General features: G+C 37.4%; 2 protein-coding genes across 2 annotated transcripts; both read right to left on the reverse strand.

Moving 5' to 3' along the window:
• Nucleotides 1–2744: 2744 nt before the first annotated feature.
• Nucleotides 2745–10172, reverse strand: LOC113310963. Its single transcript, XM_026559789.1, has 11 exons — nt 8761–10172; nt 8210–8322; nt 7988–8107; nt 7210–7297; nt 6285–6376; nt 6085–6189; nt 5854–5963; nt 5548–5635; nt 5382–5417; nt 3205–5279; nt 2745–3108 (listed from the first exon to the last, which is right to left on the reverse strand). The coding sequence occupies exons 1-10, from the start codon at nt 9941–9943 to the stop codon at nt 5196–5198; spliced, it is 2019 nt and encodes a 672-aa protein (XP_026415574.1). The 5' UTR covers nt 9944–10172; the 3' UTR covers nt 2745–3108; nt 3205–5195.
• Nucleotides 10173–10715: 543 nt separating this feature from the next.
• Nucleotides 10716–16356, reverse strand: LOC113309640 (stress response protein nst1-like). The gene is made up of 4 exons (XM_026558094.1): nt 16131–16356; nt 14316–15896; nt 12950–13950; nt 10716–11232 (listed from the first exon to the last, which is right to left on the reverse strand). Exons 2-4 carry the CDS (start codon nt 15783–15785, stop codon nt 11115–11117), a joined length of 2589 nt encoding a protein of 862 aa, XP_026413879.1. The 5' UTR covers nt 15786–15896; nt 16131–16356; the 3' UTR covers nt 10716–11114.
• Between the last annotated feature and the right edge of the window lie 3182 nt (nt 16357–19538).

A 19538-nucleotide genomic window follows, 5' to 3' on the forward strand; every position in this document is an offset into this window, starting at 1 on the left:
CAAAAAAACAAAAGTAACACAAAAACCCCAAAGAATTTGATGAAACCAATTTTGGTTTCATCATAAAATTTGATGAAACATCATAGAATTTGATGAAACCAAAATAGGTTTCATCATAAAATTTGATGAAACCAATTTTGAAATTTGCGGTTTTCGTATCAAATTTTTAAAATTTTGGGTTTTAGTATCCATTTTGTTTAAGATGGAGTTTTGATGGATCCCAACATTTGAACGGGGTTTTTGTACCACAGGTTTGGTCACCCTGGGTTTTTATGACTAGTTCTGTTATTTAAAACAAAATTTTAATGTTTCTTCGATCTCATCAAATATACATATGGGATTTGGACTAATACTGCGCAATGATACAAGTACCTTCTGTGAAACAAAAGGAGGGAATACAAAAGCAATAGGCGAAGAGCAAGCTGAAGCGGGGGTGCTTTAAAAGCAATAAAATGGGCTAAAAAAAGACATTCAATTTCTGAAAATTGAAGGAGATTGTTTGAATGTGGTTAATGCCATCAATAGTAATTTAGGATCAATAAACTGGACAACACATAGTGTTGTTCAAGACTGCATTCTATCCTTAAAATTTTCCTTGTTGGTATTATAGTTATGTTAAGAGAGAAGCTAATAATGTAGCAGATTCTCTATCAAAAAAGTCAAGGTCTGGTTTTGTTCAAGTTTGTTTTGATTATCCTCCACAGTTCTTACTTGAGAACTTGGAAAAGGATATATCTCATGTAACTGCTTAATCTTTTTCAATGAAATTTCATTTCCTATAAAAAGTTTTTTGCAAGTTTAGATTTTTTGTCAGAAATATCAAACATTTTACTCTTTTTGTGTCGTTATACGTGTTAAGATCTGTAATAATTGCATAGTACTAACTTTGTCTATTGTTTGTGGCATATATTGGGCTAATTCGAATAGCTACGAAGATATTACGATTGCATTATACTTTACGGCTATTGGTGTTTTCAGTGAGTTCCCGGTTGATTTAGAAGTAATCTGATCATGAAAAGAACTTAGTAATCCAGTCATGAACAGTCTTAGATAGTTGTTGGTGTTGTCAAGGATTTTCCACTTAAGTCTCTTTGGTAAATTGTAATTCGTATAACTTCATACAATTTTATGTATATGTTAAGGACCGTGTTGTCGCTTTTTCAATCATGTAGGTTGATTTTAGTGTGTGTATATATGGACATTAGATCGCCACGGTACAAAATGTAACTGTCCCATAATTAAGTGGTTGCATGACAAAAAAATTCTTTAACACTAAGAAAACATAATCAAACCAGTCTCGCTATGGCACGGGCTATTTCTGGTAAATATTACAATATGGGTTCAAAATAAGAAACATCTGGCAGAGATATTTCCAATTTTCAATACAAGCTCAGATCCGTGAACTAACCAAACACATAAAAATTCTGTAAGATGCATAAAAATGACAAAAAATTATGATGAGTAATACATTGGGTGAGAGATGCCTAAATCGTGCAATTTTTACTTATCCTGGTCATAAGAGCTACAAGAGCTTAAACAATGAGACCCAGAAGTTCTTTTGACAACTGCCTAGCTTCCTTTTTTTTACCTAATGTTCTTTCTGCCATAACATGAATCAGGATCTGTATGTGAGGTTACTATCCATTATAGCCATAGGATAGAGATACAGCTTAGTTTGCGCTCTATTGATCAGATAAGTCATTCAACACTTAGAGATACTCGTTTGCATGCAGTTAGTACTGCAAAAGAAATGCATGTTAGGCGCTTCATTCCAGAAGTGACCAAGATAAGTCCTCATACAAAACCTACCTAACTTCGCAAAAGAGCTGAATATTTCTTCTTAAAGAAATTCACTAACAAACACCTAAACAATCCATTTCTCAGGTCTTGCATTACCATGATGTTTGTCAACAAATTTCAGGGATTTAATGACATTGGATATATTATAGTCTAACAGAAATCCTGGAAACGTAAACTGTTTCCAGATTGTATGCGCACAGATAAAAAAACTGCAGAAAAAAAATCAAGTCATAGAGACATGTACAGAAGCTGAAGCTCAAGCCAATTGCAGGGGTTTAACAACATCAGGAAATACTGAAGTTTAATTAAAATCCTGGATAGATAAACAGTTTCCGAATTGTATATGACTGTTAAAAGCACAGACGAAAAATTGCAGGAAAATGAAAAAGGGTAAAGTCATAGAGACACGAACAGAAGCTGAAGCTTGCAATTTAATGACATTAGGAAATACTGAAGTCTAATTGAAATCCTGGAAAGGCAAACAGCTTCCAGATTGTATAAAACACATGGATAAAAAACTGCAGGAAAAATAAAAGGATAAAGTCATAGAGACATGAACAGAAGCTGAAGCTATGCACTGGGACAGAAATCCCATCTAAGGATTGTAGAATTACAGCATATCACAAGCATTGCAGCATCTCCCAATCGATCATTGCTGCCCATAACAGCCTTAATGCCCGTTAAAGTCTTCCCTAATCTGATTTGCTGCTTGATACTACCCCTCAATTCAATCTCATGCTAAAAAAACTCTAACTTTCCCCTTCACAAATCATACTTAAGTTAACTAGGACTACGGCATTCAGTAAGGGTTATAATCATAGCTCAACCAGAACTTCCTCCCCCAAATATTTCACAACTTTGTTAAGAGTTCTTCAACTATTCCAGTAAAACTAAGAAATTGTAGAGCGAAACAAGAACAAGCTCAGTATAAGAGGAGACAAATATAAAGGATCATTTTTTTTCATGTAAAATTTCCAAGATGTTACTGGAAGAATTTGTTAACATACAGACAAGAAACACCACCATTACAGAAAAATCCATGTGATTTTCCACACCACAAACACAGATTGACTCATTTTCCCCCATTCATTAAATTTTATCCTAATTTTTTTTCTTTTTACAAAAGAGATTACTATTATAATCGTCAATCATCACAAACACACGCCCAAAAAAAAGCCAGGAAACAGACCTAAACAAGAAAGAAGATGATCACGACTGTTTAGATGATGGTCCTAAATGCCTCCATAAATACCTTCCACTTGCCATATCAACACATGTCCAAAACCCAGAACCAATTGCAGACAGAACCTTCAAAACCCAAAACAAAAATCAAACAATTAGAAGAGAAATTCAAAAACCCTAAACTTAAAATTGAAAATAAAACTCTTTTTAAGAAAAAATTACCTTCTTTGATCGAGGAACAGAAGATGATTCTGATTCTGATTCATCCTCGTCCACATTATTGTTATTGTAAGTTTCTTCAAAATCTATAGGGGTGTTTTTTAAGTTTCTCAAAACAAAAAATCCAGCTAGTGTTGCGGACAGAAAAATCAATATGATCCTAAGTGGGCACATTTTTGAGTTTCTTAACAAATTCTTCTCAGAGAAAAATGGTGAAGAAGAAGAGGAGGATGGGAGGCTCCTTTTTCTCTGAGAGTGGTGGTGGTTGAGTTAATTCGTTGGGGTTGGTATTTTCTCTTCGGAGCTTGGACACAAAAAAGTTGGGTTATTTAGAGAAAGAGAAAATGGAGTAGGACGACGGCATTATTTGACTCCAGAATAATGTTTTTTTTAATGAATAAGTCATAACCGTGTTTCGTTTATCTTACACATCAAATACCGTTGACAAAGTTTGATCAAATTTGATCTAATGATTAGAGTTTAATGTAATCTGATTAGAGGTTTTATGATGTTTTTTTTTTTCTCATGTTCGGGATTGGATAACACGGTCGATATGGTGATGCTATTTTTTCTGTAAAACGCAAGCGACAATATATTTAAAGCTAATATTTTGGTGACACATTCTCGTTATAAAACTCAAATTTCTATCAGAAATGAAAACATTTCGATAAAGATGATGCCGCCAAAGACTAGACTAACGAAGGAACACAAAATTCCTTATCAATTAGCTAATGGTACCACAACTGAACCAAAGGCTAATTCGTCACCGAGATTAAGTGATGACGTTTTGCTTGATTGATGGATGGGAAAATATAGTACTCCGGACGGGGCTGCTAGCAGAAGAGAACAAATACTTTTTGCTTGCTGCGGACACACGCATCATTTTAATTAATCTGAACCATAATTAATAATTTGCTGGATCCCACAACCTTTGACAAGATAATAAATTTAGTTATAGTGATGATGAGGATGGATGTTTTTACTGGAACCAGTGAATATCATTTGATAATGGATTAGTGGTACCCAATATCACAGAGAAAAAAACAAGTCCCTTTCTGAAATTATTATCGATCTCAGACAAGGAAGAGTTAGTAGACGGTATTCTGAATTGATGTAATGTGGGACTTTGTGGACTTTGGACTTAAATTCAAAAGAGAGGAAATTTAAAATGCAAGTTAGAGAAAGACAGGTAAACTACTTTCATTTAGGGTTCGTGTCACATAGATGATAGATAGAACATCCTTAGCGGATAAGGGTTACCATAAAACGTCCTACAGTGAGTCTATTTAGAAGTAAAATCTATGAGATCAAGGACGATCAAAATTTGAAACGTTAACCCTTGTCTAATTGCCACAACCTTCTTTTTCTCAAGGTGTTGTCACTCGCAACTATTATAGACTGGGTCCTTGTTCGATCCGTGACGTTGTCTTTGCTGTCTCGCGTAGTTGCATTATAAGACTTTTTTACTTCACTTGTCAAGTGCAAGGTCAAGACCAATCAAAATCTGCAAATAAAACTAATAATGCTATCGTGATTAGTGGCCGCTGTACTGTGTGGTAGGTGATTTGGATTTCAACTAACAACCTACCACGTTTTCCCTCCCTAACTAATCCACCACTATACGACATATTCTATGAATCTATGTTCTCCCCGAAGATCCAAGGTGGACTATTATAAAGGATTTCATTCCACTCACTAATAGTGACCATTGCAAATGCAACTTGTGGTCTCCAGTCCAAACCTCCTAGTTCCATTCACGAACTTGAACATCGATCCGGTGTAGTTAACTTTTCAGTTAAGCCTTTTCAAAGTAGTAAAACAGGATACTGATAATGAAAAATGGAGGCTGATATTATTGATGCCATCTCAATTGAGATGGGTGAACAAATTGAATACCCTTTTCCATGGCCAGGGGGGATCACTTGACCCAGCATTTACGACACCAACGTAGGTACAAGATTAGACAACTGAAAATGAATACCTCTCAAAACATTTTATAGTTTGGGCAATCGGCTGAGCTTGGAAAGGACAGTTCTTAAGCATCGGATTCCAGCTCCAGTCTGGGAACTTGCCATCATCTTCAAACAAAAAGCACAAGGAAATAAGAATCAGCTTTTCTGTATGTTTGACAACATTCAAGAACTGATGGAAATAAAACAATAAAAGCATAGAACTCATACCACAGGTTGAACCAGAGACTTGTTTGCCTTGAGAGTCTACCACAAAGCAAAAGGAAACACACAAAAAAACTCGATAAGGTCATTGGTTTTTGGAGGAACGCAGAAACCCCCAAGTCCATAAAAATAAATCACAAACATAAAACAGTCATTTGTGCAATAAACTCACATTCTCAATCTGCATGGCACGGCGTGCAACATCAATCGGGAAAACCACATCAGTCTTGGTCAATACAATTTGGTAATTTGTTTCCGATCTGCGAAAATATAACAAAATCAAATCAGATTATTGAAACCAGGAACATAAGGTTCGAAACTTAATTCCCATAACTCATAACACTTCACTTGTTAGGCTGTTGCAGTGCAGACTAATCCATTGTAACCCAGATGGAGTGATTACGCGGTGGAATAAAAGAAAAAAGGGCTCCTAAATTTCACCATTGTTGGTGTGACTAGACAATATATGAAGCTGTACCTTTCCATCAAATCAATAAGCTCGTGATCCCTTGGCTTCATGCCCCACTTAGTGTCAATAAGAAGGCATACACGCTTCAAACCCACTCGGGTAGATACGTACTCCTGAACCTGAAAAAGGAAAAAAGAACGTACATAGTCGTTTCAGCAACTGTAAAATGCCCTTGTGTTTTTATGGATGATCATAAAACTTCGTACAAAGAAATTTGGACACCCGCTTCAAAATACTCACAAGCTCCTCCCACGCATCCTTAACTTCCTCTTTTGCATAAGCAAAACCATATCCAGGTAAATCAACCAAGGCCAGCTTTTTTCCGAGGTTGAAGAAGTTGATTGTCTGCAGAAGTAACACTAGTAATTAAGATGTAGGTAAAACAACGATTACTGCTCATGTTTTTCCTCTGTAAAGCTGGAACCTGGGGAAGGGTGTACCTGAGTATGCCCGGGCTTATCAGACGTTCGCACCACTCCCCACTGCCTTGTAAGTGCGTTAAGTAACGATGATTTCCCAACATTTGACCTTCCTAATATATCCAGATAAAATAGATCAAACTTCAGTCAACATCTCAGCGGTTATAGAAGATATAAAAAATAAATAAAAAATTGTAAGAAATGAACTAAGTGAACATTTGACCTCCCTAATCTATCCAGATACATAAAAGTAAACTAAGTGAAGGAAACAATCTATCTCATCTAGCAGAATTTAAGTGTCCCAAAACCAATATAAGAGTTCCATCAAGCTGTCCTGCCCCAACAAAACCAAAAAGGGAAGTGCAGACCTCGGATGTCCAATTAATCTACCCCATCCGTTACTGAAAGTTTACCAACATCATCGAAGATAACTTTCTTTTCTGATGATTTGAGAAAGTGAAGTTTCCACGAATTGACCGTCTATCTAGCATCGACGTATCTTGTACACGTATAAATGATTTGATTTTAAGCGAACCTCAGCTGACTCATAGCAGAAATAAAACGATGAAAAGTTGCTTCAAAGTTCTGTTTGGAAAGGCATTAGCTAATTTTGCAAAATTCTCTGGACGCATGAATTGCTAATACTTTCTATTATCTTCTTATTAAAAGCCTTCAGTCCAAACAAGTTGGGGTAGGCTAGAAAGGAAACACGAGGACTTCCCAAGCAGTCATCCATCTTGGTACTGCTCGCCCTTTTCTAAGGAAACACGAGGCCTTTAGTTTTTATTGCTGACAGTTTTTTTATATCAGAATAAATTGCCAACACTTATGATAAGCAAAAGCTCAAGGACAACAAATGTGGACAAGTTTGAACAGGGAAAAAAGACAGTCAATGTCACATCATAATGAAATCAGGTAGATATCAGAGAAGAAATCAGAAATTTACCAGCGAATGCAATCTCTGGAAGGTCAACAGGTGGAAATGAAGAAGACACCTTTGCAGCAGCAAAGAAATCCAATTTATTCCTAAATGCCTGTGAGATAGTTAGTATTCTGACAGTAACAACAAGAAAGGGGACAACCAACGACATGAAAAATACTTGTTACATTGTCATCGGATTAAGTTAATAAATCAAAGATATATCTATAAACTAGCTCTATCCACTGCGAAATATCGCATAATTGTGCAACTTTAAGTGAGGAAAAGTTGTGTGCCGTATTTCCCATGAAAAGGACCAGGATGTTGAAAGGTTGGCAAGCTTCTGATGTCAAGGTGCACAAGTGGCGGTGGAGAAGCACCTAGATACTAACAAGGATGAAACCAATATGGCAAGTTCAAACCTACAGATTTTTGAAAGATAAGAAGAAACTTTGACTTGATGAGAAGAAAGGGAATCTAGGCTAGATGAAATGACATTCAGCAAGTTACATGAGTATTCTGAGACCGCAGGCTCTAATCCATGTAAAAATAAATAAAATCTATAGATGAGGCAGAACCCAAAAAAAAAAGGGTATTTGGTTTGTTCAAATTTCGAAGGCTGGTGATTATCCTTGGATGCATAGAACTCCAAAATTAGCAGGTCGACAAATGAGTGATGCGAAATTATCCCGAGATGCAGGATTAAAAGACTCAACACAAATGCAATCTAACACTATGAATAACACAAATGCAATATAATAAAGGAATGAAAGAAGTTTACAGCCCAGATGGAACTTAAACTTACAGATTCTCCAATTCGTTCTCTTTCGGTACTTGTAGAAAACGGCACATTATCTAGAGGAGCAGGGAGTTCAATGTTGTATCCTGCTCTCTGAAATTCAACCAACCTTCTACGGCCCAAGAACTGTCAACAGGTTCAAGAACAATATTAGAATGTTAGTATCATATCATGAGTATATAATAAAGGAAGCTGGAGATGTTTGAAGGTCTTGCTAAGCTAGATTACATTATCTTCCACAAATTTAAGGATGGAGGGGCTGGGTTGTATTGCACGGAACTGTGCATTTTGTGATAATTCAACGTCTTTTTGTACATCAACTTTCTTCTCCACTGTATCACCTGGAAAGAATGCGAAGGAGGGTGATAAGGAAGTATGATGGGAGTCAGCAGGCAATATGTTGTATTTAAACGTTAGAACATAAAACCCAGTCTGATAAGCACATGTTTAGAGAGGAACTGTATGTACTTCATCGAAAGTCCAAAGTCCAAACTATCCACAAAGAACAAATGTATTCCAGCTAGACAGCAAATACCTAACTGAGCTAATAAATTTATGGTCTTCAAAGCTCAAAGATTCTATATGTAACTGGCCTGGTTTCATGGACTCTATCAGTTACCTAAGCATGACCAAATCCCGAATATAAAAACCACAAATGTATTCTCTAGAGATACAGCTATGAGGCTTTATAAGAAAAATGTCAAGAACCATATGTAAACTATACTAATATAAAGAAGAGAGCTAAATCGATCAAAAAAAAAAAAAAGAAGAGTGCTAACCATCAGCAGAAACACTATCATCAGTACGTTTATTTGAAATATCAAGTGAATGGATGCCCATCTTTGTTTTCTTTGGCTTCACAACCCTCGCCTCAGCCGCGTTCTCCTTATCTTTCTTGTATCGTAAAAATCTCTTTTCAGCCTTTTGAAGACTCTCAGCAGCCTCAGCTTGCTGCTTATTACCATACTTCTCAATCACTTGCGCAGCCAAGTCAGAGTTTTTATTCTTAAACCCCTCTTTCCCACCTTCAGCTCTGGTAGCTACCCGCTTAAATGTTGGCTTCTCTCGTGACCTCCATTTATTATCATTAACATCAGCATTTCTAAGTTTACTTTCATCTCTACGGATCGAACGTTTCCCACCAAAACTCGAATTCTCCCTTCCAACATCGCCTCTTGAGGATCTAAACTCTCTTTTATTACCATCTGAATCCTCCTCATTTCTAAATCGACCTTCCACTCTACTAGGAGAACTTCTACCACCAAATTCAGCTCCGACAGCAACCCTTTTAAATGCTAGCGTCTCTCTTGGCCTCAATCTATTGTCATTCCCATTATCATTTCTAAACTTACTCTCAACTCTACGACTTGAACGGTTCCCATCAAAACTCGAATCGTCCCTTCCAACATCACCTCTTGAAGATCTAAACTCCCTATTTCTCTTATTATCCGAACCCTCTTCATTTCTAAATCGACCTTCAACTCTAGCAGGAGAACTTCTACCACCAAATTTTGAATACCCATTTCCATCTCTCCTTGTATTACCACCCTGCCCAAATTCTTTTCTTTCACTGGTTTTCTTATCATACAGTTTCTTCCTATCATACATTTCGTCATCGTTAAATTTTTTCCAGCCTTTTCTGGGCGTAAATGATTTATTCCTATTCCCTTCTTCTTTGTTATCTCTATCACCATACACTCTCTTTGAATTAAACCCAGGTTTTTCAGTCGTAAGTCGCACGAAATTTGTATCTCTGGAATTTGACCTAGAATACTTGTTTTCACTATTTCCGTTCACTTCAGCATCAGAATAAGAAGAATTCCTCTCATATTTACTGTTTTCATTCCTCTTTTTAGGATTTCCAGTCTCTTCAAATCCTCTGTCAGACACTTTTGATTTCCCAACTGCAAATTTCACTTTTCTATAGAGCTTTTTGTGCTTTGATCTTGGTTCTTCAGACATTGTGTAACTCCCTTTAAAATCTTCTGAGAATCGCGAAATAGAGAATAAACCCTAGTCTGAGATGTAAATCGCGCATAAATGGAATGATCGTATTCACAGAATAAGCAACATTTCTGCCCTAATTTCTCGTAGCTTAACCCTCTGTTAAACCCTACGCCGATATTCAAGAAAGGAAGAAATGAATTTAGGAATAAGAAGAGTTTTTGTGCGAAAAGTCTTCTCAGAAATGCTTCTTGTAAAAACTGATTTTTTACTTTTTAGAAGTCAAAATTGCCAAAATTTAGTTTCGTAAATTAAATTCCCGACACACCCCTGAAATGCTTCCGATTGTCCACCTGATACGGAATTTTGATTGGTTTTGAAGAAAATACAGTTGCACTTTCGCAAAATATAGTAAAATGATCTTGGAAGAGTCTCAAAGAAAGAGAAAAAATGGTTGTTTATAGAACTAAATATTTGCCGAGAGAAATGAAGATGATCGAGATTAGCGTAAGATGCAGAGGCGTTATGGAACTAGACAACGGGGTTGAATGGCGGCAAGTTGAATGGCGGCAATGGTGCTTGAATTAGAAGGATGTAGTAAAAAATATGTCCGACTGTTGACAAATCATGTTATACGTTGGCATCTGCATTGGACTGGTGGCACACCAACACCAGCAAGGCACACTTCAGAATGCATATTCAACTGGTGCGTGCCAAAGCCAGAGGTATGAAATTATAAACACCGAGATGAGATGTGATATTGAAATCATCATCCCAAGCTTTTCACTAAAGAGAAAATATAACTTCAAATTTTACTGAAACTAGTATACTTTTAACAAAAAACGACAGGTGATGTGTTTATATACTGAATACATGAAAAGAAGTTTGGATTCAAAAGATGGTAATAGTACTGGGCATCTTACATTGCCTGAAGAAAGTAATATTTATCAGGAAAACAACCCATCAATGTGTCTGACAGGTACCAGTTACCTGTAAAGGATGCCCAAACGCTCGAAAGCCATCTCTCTATGATGCCTGTTGACCTATCTATCTAATATCTATGTTTGCCAAAGTGAACACTGTCGATTAAACTTTTCAAAAGTTCTCGACTAAGGTTGCTCACTTTGATGGGGAACATGTGGAGTTTAAAAATACCCACTGCTCTTTTCTTTCTCTCTATTGTGCTTATTCAGTCAAATGACCAAACCGACTGTGTGTCTGAGGTTGAATATAGACCCCCAATATGAGGCCTTCCTGGGGTCGGGACTGCGATGCCTTCCTCTGACCCATGCACAACAGAGTCCTCCCTACAAGATTAAATCAGTAAAAAAAAACACGGTGTAAGCAATATAATTTCTTCTAGAGGAACTTATTTGATGTACCAAAGAAGAAAGAAGAAGACAACAAGTTTAAGGATTTAGCTATAAAAAAATTTATTGGCTTTTTCTGCTACAAGTCTACAACGTTCGCTTGATCATTTATATTGTATCAATAGCTCCTTCGTCCACTGCTTGAATTTAGAAGGATCATGCTTACGAATAATCATGGAATAGCAAATACCAATATGACCACTAGAAGACTTTTAAACATTCCCCAATATGACATCTCATAATTTAATTTCAAATATAAGTTTCGAAGTAAGATTTTAAACTGCAAACTGCAAAAACCTTGATAACAAAAAGAAATTGGACACTTATTTAGGGGTACCCACTCAACTACGCAAATTTATATTTAAGCACGCTAAATTATTATCATGTGCCTGACAATGAAGGATTTTTTCCAACCCATATGCCACTCCTATTCAATTCTTACTCGAGTATGAGTATCCGCAATACTTATCAGCCAACTATAAGTACAAGTACGGAAGTGATTTCTCCTCAGGAAACGGAGTCCTAGAAGAAAATTTAAGCACACCAAATCATTACCATGTGCCTGACAATGAAGGATTTTTTCCAACCCATATACCACTCCATATATTCAGTTCTTACTCTATGTGTATCCCCAATACTTATCAGTCAACTATAAATACAAGTACAGAAGTGATTTCTCCTCAGAAAAGTGAGTCCTAGAAGAAAAACATATTCAGAACTTGAAATGCATAAAATTCAAGAAGTTCTATTCTGCTCCACACCCATGGACCCACCAAAGAAGACAAATCAGAAATTACCGTCTTCAATTAACTTCAAGTTCTCTATAAAAGGGATGCCAACATAGAAATAAAAATACACAATTAAACCCTACGAACAACACAAACCAATAGAGATGCAACACAACACTGAATTAGAATATATAATAACTTGTGAAGCAGTAAATTTTTGTGTTGTTTCATATCTGAATAGTTAGTCAAATCTAGTTACGGTCACAATGATTGTCTTCCATAATGTGTCATTTCATTATCTGAATAGTTATCTCGCCTAATTTCATTTTAGCAAAGGATCGGGTTTCTCGTACACATCCTAAAGTAAAAGAACCAAAATCTTCTGTACAGACAATTCGAGATGCCGAATGAAATAACAGAAAACCTTAAGAACGAATCAGTCTGTCCTGAACCAGGCTGCAAGGTTCAAGCACGGGAATTCATTCTTCAATATCCTATTACAGGAGATTAGGATAATAATCTCCAATCTACAGAATAAAGGAAACTAACTTATGGAGAATATGGGTGGCCGATAGCTATATCTCGTTATACTTCACTCTCGCTATCTTTTTCTTTTTCTCCTCGGGACTAGACTATCCTAGATGGCAGTATAATATTGGTATTTGCACAGTACAAACCATCGGCACAATGAGCCCAAGTAAATCAACAAGTTTTCTAGATTTTTGTGGTTGAGTTGATATGCATAAACAACAGACATCATTGAGTCTGAATGTCCAGTAACAAGAGATATTCTCATCAGAATAATTCCATATCAAATGATATAATCCTGAACAGAAGAACCTTCCTCATATTCCCAAATAAAACAACATACATTTACTGATGGCAGATACTACTGGAAATTAAAGAAACAAATAATCAGTACTCACTTGGGCCAGCGAATGACAGGAGATGGTTTGAATGGCAGTCTGGTGGCTGATCTACTTGGACTCCCATAAGTCACCTCACTCTGAGAAAGATTTAGCCGAGGAGAAACTGGAGCCGAATAGTGTTCTCTAGCACCCAATAGTGGTGGAGAGACAGGGTTCGGTAACCACGGATCATTCTCGTACAAACTAGAGCAAGGAGGACTAAATGTCCCACAATTTAAGAAATTACCAGGTTGAACACTTCGCTGAGACTGATTCCCAAGAGGGACTTGGTTGTCCACCGCAAACTTCGATGTCATCTCCTTCGAATTCTGCCCTATGGGAAGAAGCCAACTGGTCTGCCCACCTACAAAACCAAGACCCTCCTGACCAAGTGGTGATGTGCCCCACATCTGCCATGTTCCTCCGTTTGATTCACTACGAGGTGAAGAATTTTGCTCCGGGGTTTTTGGACTGCGAGGGGATGGGTTAGTGTTCATATGCCTCTCTTCTATGACTCGTAGTCGTGACATAGGAGACTCAATTGGAGAGGGCTTATGAACTTCCATCAATGCAGATGCATGCTGTAAAGGCAGAGATTTTTGAGGCAGACTATTTCTCATGAACCCTGTTCCAAAATCGTACGAAAAATTATCAAGTGATTCTGAAACTGGACCAAGTAAAGCTACTGGATCAGGAACATAACAAGGGTCTTCAAAAATTTCTGGCTCCTCTTGTGCCAATCTGTAAGGTGATTCTCTGACAAGAGGAAATATTGGTTTAGCTGCTGAAGAAGAATATGAATTGCTACTTCTTAAACCATTTGGAAATGAAGACATGGGTGAAGGTAACGGTAGGCTCAGACCAGGTTGATTCTCTAAAGGATGCCTTTGCGGTGCCTGAATAGGGGAATTTTGCCCCTGAACTTCTGCTTGTGGACTAACACTAGACATGCCTGGAGCACGAGTGAATAATTGCTGCCATGACTTTTTTAGGGTCTGTGACTGCATCTGCGTACCACCCTGAAAAATGACCAGTCAAAATATGCAAAAGAGATGTGAAAAACATATCTGAAATTATCAGGGGACACAGCAACTATAGGATAGCTCATTATCCCTGAAAGAGCAGTTCTTGGTAAATAGTCTATCAGAAGAATCAACCTTAAAAATTAGAGGCTAGGCATAAACTAAGATGTTTTCAGTCATTGGTTTTGTAATCTAAGGAGTGGCCAGTCGTTGAATTGCCCAGATTAGTAAGCTGCTTAACTACTTTCCGTTTGGGCCTTTCGGGTAATTAATCCAGAATTTGCTCAATGATTTTATTCTTACCAAGAGAATCCCAAACAAACCATAATGATTAAAGATATAAGATAGTGATAACAACTTACTGGTCGTTGAGAACTTGCTTCAGTGGCCTTAATATCTTCATTCAAAGTAACTACTACAGGTGCATGTACACTACTATGCATATGTCTCTGGTTCCCGGAACCGTGGGCATGATCTATAGAGCCAGTAGGCTTGTTTGCTTTTGAAACAGCTGTTGCAGATGTTTGATTCTTATGAGAGCCTTTTCCAAAGATACTAGTTCCATTAAAAGCTCTAGATGAAGAAATTAAAGAACCCTTTACGCGCTCCAGATATCTAGTACCAGTTCCCTTGTTATTATTATTTGCAGTTGATACTATTACACTGTGTCTTGATTCTGATGTCTGAGTCATCGAGGCTTTCTGTTGGTCCTGTCTCTCAAATTCACTTTTCTTGTCCAGATCACGTTTCCTATCCATTTCCTTGGAAGCTCTGCGGTCAATCTCCTCACAGTCAGAGTTACTTTTATTAGACCCTTTATCTTTATCCTTCCTTCTTTCGTGACGCTTCCTTTCTGCTTCTCTCTTACTATCTTTTTCCTTGTCATTTGCAGAGCCTCTAAATTGCTGTTTTTCTGCCTCCATCTTTTCGTCCCTCAGTTTCCGCCTTTCTTCCACTAGTTTTGCAACCTCTTCCCGCTGTTTCCTCTCTTCCTCCTCTAGAAGCTCTCTCTCTAACCTAGCCTGTCTCTTCTCTTCAGCTTTCCTACGAGCTTTCTCGGCTTTACTCTCATTCATATTAACACCATTTTCACCCTTTTTCGACATCCCCGAATGCTCTGCATCTGATGAATCATCTTCAGTCGAAGATGCCCTAAAAATCTTTCTCCACAACCATCTTATACTCAAAAATATGGGGAACAAAATCTTGCACAAAAAAACTACTACAATTGAATTTGATCTCTCTTTCAAACAGAGATCATCACCATTATATAGTCTGCCCCCATTCTTTATCCAGCTACTATTTGCCACAAAAGACCCAGGAACCCAATTACCATTTTCTAACCAGTAATTCCTACAAATCCAACCATACTCAGACCAGACCTTTCCAACAAACCCAGACTTCTTAACATCTAAGTCAGTAGACCCAGGAATATCAAGAACCGGTCTTCTAGAAATGTGACCACAATATGAGCACATAAACTTTCCCCCAGCTGGATTCTGCTCTCGGTAGGGCGTCAAACAGTTCCTGCAGCGTCGAACTGCCATCTTCCTTAGTTTCTGCAACTCAATAGCTTCAACCCTCTTTCTCTCTCTAAGCCACGCACTCCTACGCGTCCTCCATGCTGACAGCTTTGGCATCAAAATCTCATACCAGAAAAGAGTAACTAATAATACCATTAAACAAGCTAGACGAGGTGATGTAATCTCAAATCTAAAACCAGGTGGCAACAACTGAGATAATGCCCATAATCCAATCAATGGAATTATAAACCACGGAAGCATTGTTGCTACCCTCAGTGAACACTTCTGAATAACACAAAGTATGCACATTATCCCTTTACCAAAACCCAATACAAAACAAACCCAGACAAAATGGAACCCTAATATAAGAAAATTCAACAGAACCCCCAAATGCAGTAACCTCAAACTTCTGTTTTCTACCTGTTGTATCCAAATAACAATATTATCATCAATAACAGCAATTAAAAACAATGAAAAACCCTAATCTATCTAAAATTGAACATTGGGTTTTTTCAAATTGACTTGAAGCATATTTAGTCATCGAGATTGGTATGGAAACAAAAATAACAACAGCATCGGTTGATAAACCAATTGAAGGAATGTTGATTTGATTAGAAAATGATAAGAAGGAGATTGGGAGATTGAAATACTTACGAATTTGCCGCCCAAGGGGATAAAGATAAAAACCCTAACGGAACCAGCACTGTTTTGAGGGGGGGTTTCATTCGATGAGATTATTTTTGATGGTTGTATTTTTTTTTTTCCTCAAAATGTTGCCTTAGTTCGTTAGATTGTCCACAGCAACAACGAACCCCCAATGTAAAAGGGATAAGAGGAATTGGGAAAATGGAATGATCGGGAACTGTTTTGACTACTAAGTAGAAACTGGAAGGTAATACGGTACTATGTAACAAGCAAAAATCCGGAATAAATTATAATGAGAACTTTTACCGTGAGTTCATTTTTTATTTTATTATTTTGTTTTGTTTATTTCTTTATGATACTATCGAAATAAGAAACAAAAATCACACAAAGCTAGAGGTTGGCAACCTTACAACAAGCTGGACAACAACCCCTCTTTGAATAGTAATGTCTAATCTATGAAAAATAAAACTACCAAAACCGTTACTAGCGTCATTATTAACAAGACAGTTCTTAAGACGTTTAAAGAAACATAAAGTATCTTCACCAAGTTCCCCCAAAGTAGAGAAAGCCAGGACCCCCGGACCATATGTACGCTTTCTTGAAACCGCCTTAGAAATAGCTTTTCCTGGGACAAAAGAACGTATACCATCACCAGTGAAGGGTGAGACATCAGTGACATCCACACAAACATCTTGACCATTTTCCCAGTTGAGAACGGCAGGCCTCAAGTCTTTATCCTCATCTTGACCATTTTATTATTATTATTTTTTTTTTTATTTTTTTTATTTTTTTTTATTATGAAATAATAATATTATTATTATTATCAAAAGAATCAAATACAAGGTACAAAATTTATGGAGGGCAACCTATCAACAAGTTGGACCCCTATACCTTTTTGAATAGCCATTCCCAACCTATGAAATAAAAAGTAACTGGTATCACAATTGGCGTTGTTGTTAGCAATACAAAAGAATGCGAAATTGGGGGATAAAAAAAGTAATTGGGGGATATTGATTACTCCCCCAACCCATGGTGTGTGCTAAGGGGTGATTTTTGGCTATGAAAATACTAAAATACCCTTTGATTAATTAAAACATTATGAAAAGACCATTATACCCTTTCTCCTAAAACATAAAAATCAAATAACCAAAACATATCCCCCATTCTCTCAATTCACTACTGGCACTCTTAGGGTTAGGTTTTGAAAAAAAAAAATCATCGTTCTTCATCGATTCTTCGTCGATTCAAAATTTCTTCGTCGATTAACCTACCCGAATTATAAACAATGCCTCCACGAAAGAAAACAAATGCCCAATCGAACTCAAAATCGATTGCTCAACAAAAACAGGAATAAAGAATTGCTAAGATTGCTCAAGAGCAAGAAGAAGAAGATTCAGAGAATCAACCTCTCGTAACCATGGCTTCTGTGAGAAGGTAAGTGATTTAAAACTACTTTACGAGTGTTTAAATCGATTTATAGCAATGGATTTAGGTTAGAATCGCGAACCCTAACTGCAACAGTTGAGTTTCAGTGAGTACCGGCAATGAAATATGTATGAATACAGTGTCGGTTTTGTGTTTCGGCATTTAATATTGGATGAATGCAATGTCGTTTCCAACCCCAGATTCACCTGAAACTGAATTTTTCCTATCGGCATAGAATTTGGGTCGAAGTCTATGCCGGTTTTTAGTACCGACAGTCTTTAATAATAATTCGTGTATGCCGGTAGTGGACTTAAAACATACAGGAGAGTTTATGAATTTGTCACCAGTACCGGCATAGATTTTGGGTTGCATTATATGCCGGTTTTGGGTAACGGCATTCTTTTGTAATAATTCGAGCATGCCGGTAGTGGACTTAAAACATACAGGAAAACTTAAGAATTTGTCACCTATACCAGTACAGATTTTAGGTTGATTTGTTTGTCGGTACAAAGTTACGGCATGGAATTGATTTATTTCGAGACTGCTGGTAGTAGTCTTTTGATATCCAGGAGAATTACATATGACTATCGGCATTCTCGATAGTCGATGTTCACTGCCGGAACATTTAATCGGCGTGGTTAGTTTAAGTAAGTCAATGCCGGTACAAAAACTGAAAGTGAGTTGTCTCACATTCATTTCGTGTGCTTATGATATAGGTCAAAAGACAAGGAAGCTAGCAAAAGAAAAACTAAAGATGCGGTCACTAAGAGAAGAAGGAAGGACGGTCTTGATACTCCTCAATCTCTCCCTCCTCGAGGGAAAGATGAAGGTCGCAAAAAGCGTTTGGGGGTTGAGACAAGAGGGATAATTTGTGAGAGTGGTGGTGACCGTAGTCGAGTTGTAATCCATGAGCATGATGATCAAGATGAGCAAGATGAAGAGGAAAATGAGGATGAAGATAATGTGGTTCCTACAAGTCAATTAGAAAGCCAAAGTGAAGTTGGTGGGCCAATTCAACAACCAACACAAGGCAATGGCAAGAAGGGCAAAGGAAAAGTGAAATATAAAGGTTCCCACCTTCCTCATATTAATGACATGATACCTGACCTTGAACGTGGTAAAATTTGGGGTGAAACTCCGGAACCGAAACACTATTTGGATACAAGCACTCGTGGGCTCGTACTATCTATCAAACCTATGTAAGCTTTTTTTATCTTGTGCACATGTATTGTTGTGTATTTATGTAAAATATCTTAATTGTATTGTTTCCTAATTGTAGGATCATAAGAAGGTTGTGCGTGTTTTCCGAAACCAAGCCGCGGATTGTTGGAAATTGTACGAGGAATGTGAAAAGGTCCAACAAATAATAATGGATTCTGGTCTATATGCTTTGGTTGAAAATGTGAAGCCTGATTCCGTGATTGTCAATTGCTTCGTCGAAAGGTATCATAGTGAAACCGATACCATGCACTTCCTTTTTGGGGAGATGACTTTCATCCCTGAAGATGCTCAGAACATTTTAGGCTTGAGTGTTATTGGCAAATCAATTGCAGAATGAGTTGAGTCTCTGGACCTAGAATGGTCGAAGTTGCACGCTCTGACTAACAAGCTGTTTGGTTGGGACTACAAAACTTCTGTGGACAGCTTTTATGAATCCACGTCTGATAAGACAAAGACAATCAAGTTGACGCTGCTTAAGAAGAAGTTTGAAAACACAAAGCAAAGAAGTTTGGAGGATGGATGGGACCCTAAACAAATTCGTTATACTGCCGCTGCATACCTGTTATACATCTTGGGCACTAGGGTATTCCCTAAAACTAATGGCAACATGGTTAGTGCGAACTACCTTCAGTACTTGGATTCGTTGGAAGATGTCTATGGGTATTCTTGGGGAATCGCGGTAATGGCACATTTGATGACGGAGATGAGAAGAGTCTCTAAGGCTAAAAACAACCAATTTGTCGGGAATTTCACTCTACTGCAGGTAATTTT

The sequence above is a fragment of the Papaver somniferum genome, chromosome 9, assembly GCF_003573695.1.
Source record: "Papaver somniferum cultivar HN1 chromosome 9, ASM357369v1, whole genome shotgun sequence".
Classification (NCBI taxonomy): domain Eukaryota; kingdom Viridiplantae; phylum Streptophyta; class Magnoliopsida; order Ranunculales; family Papaveraceae; genus Papaver; species Papaver somniferum.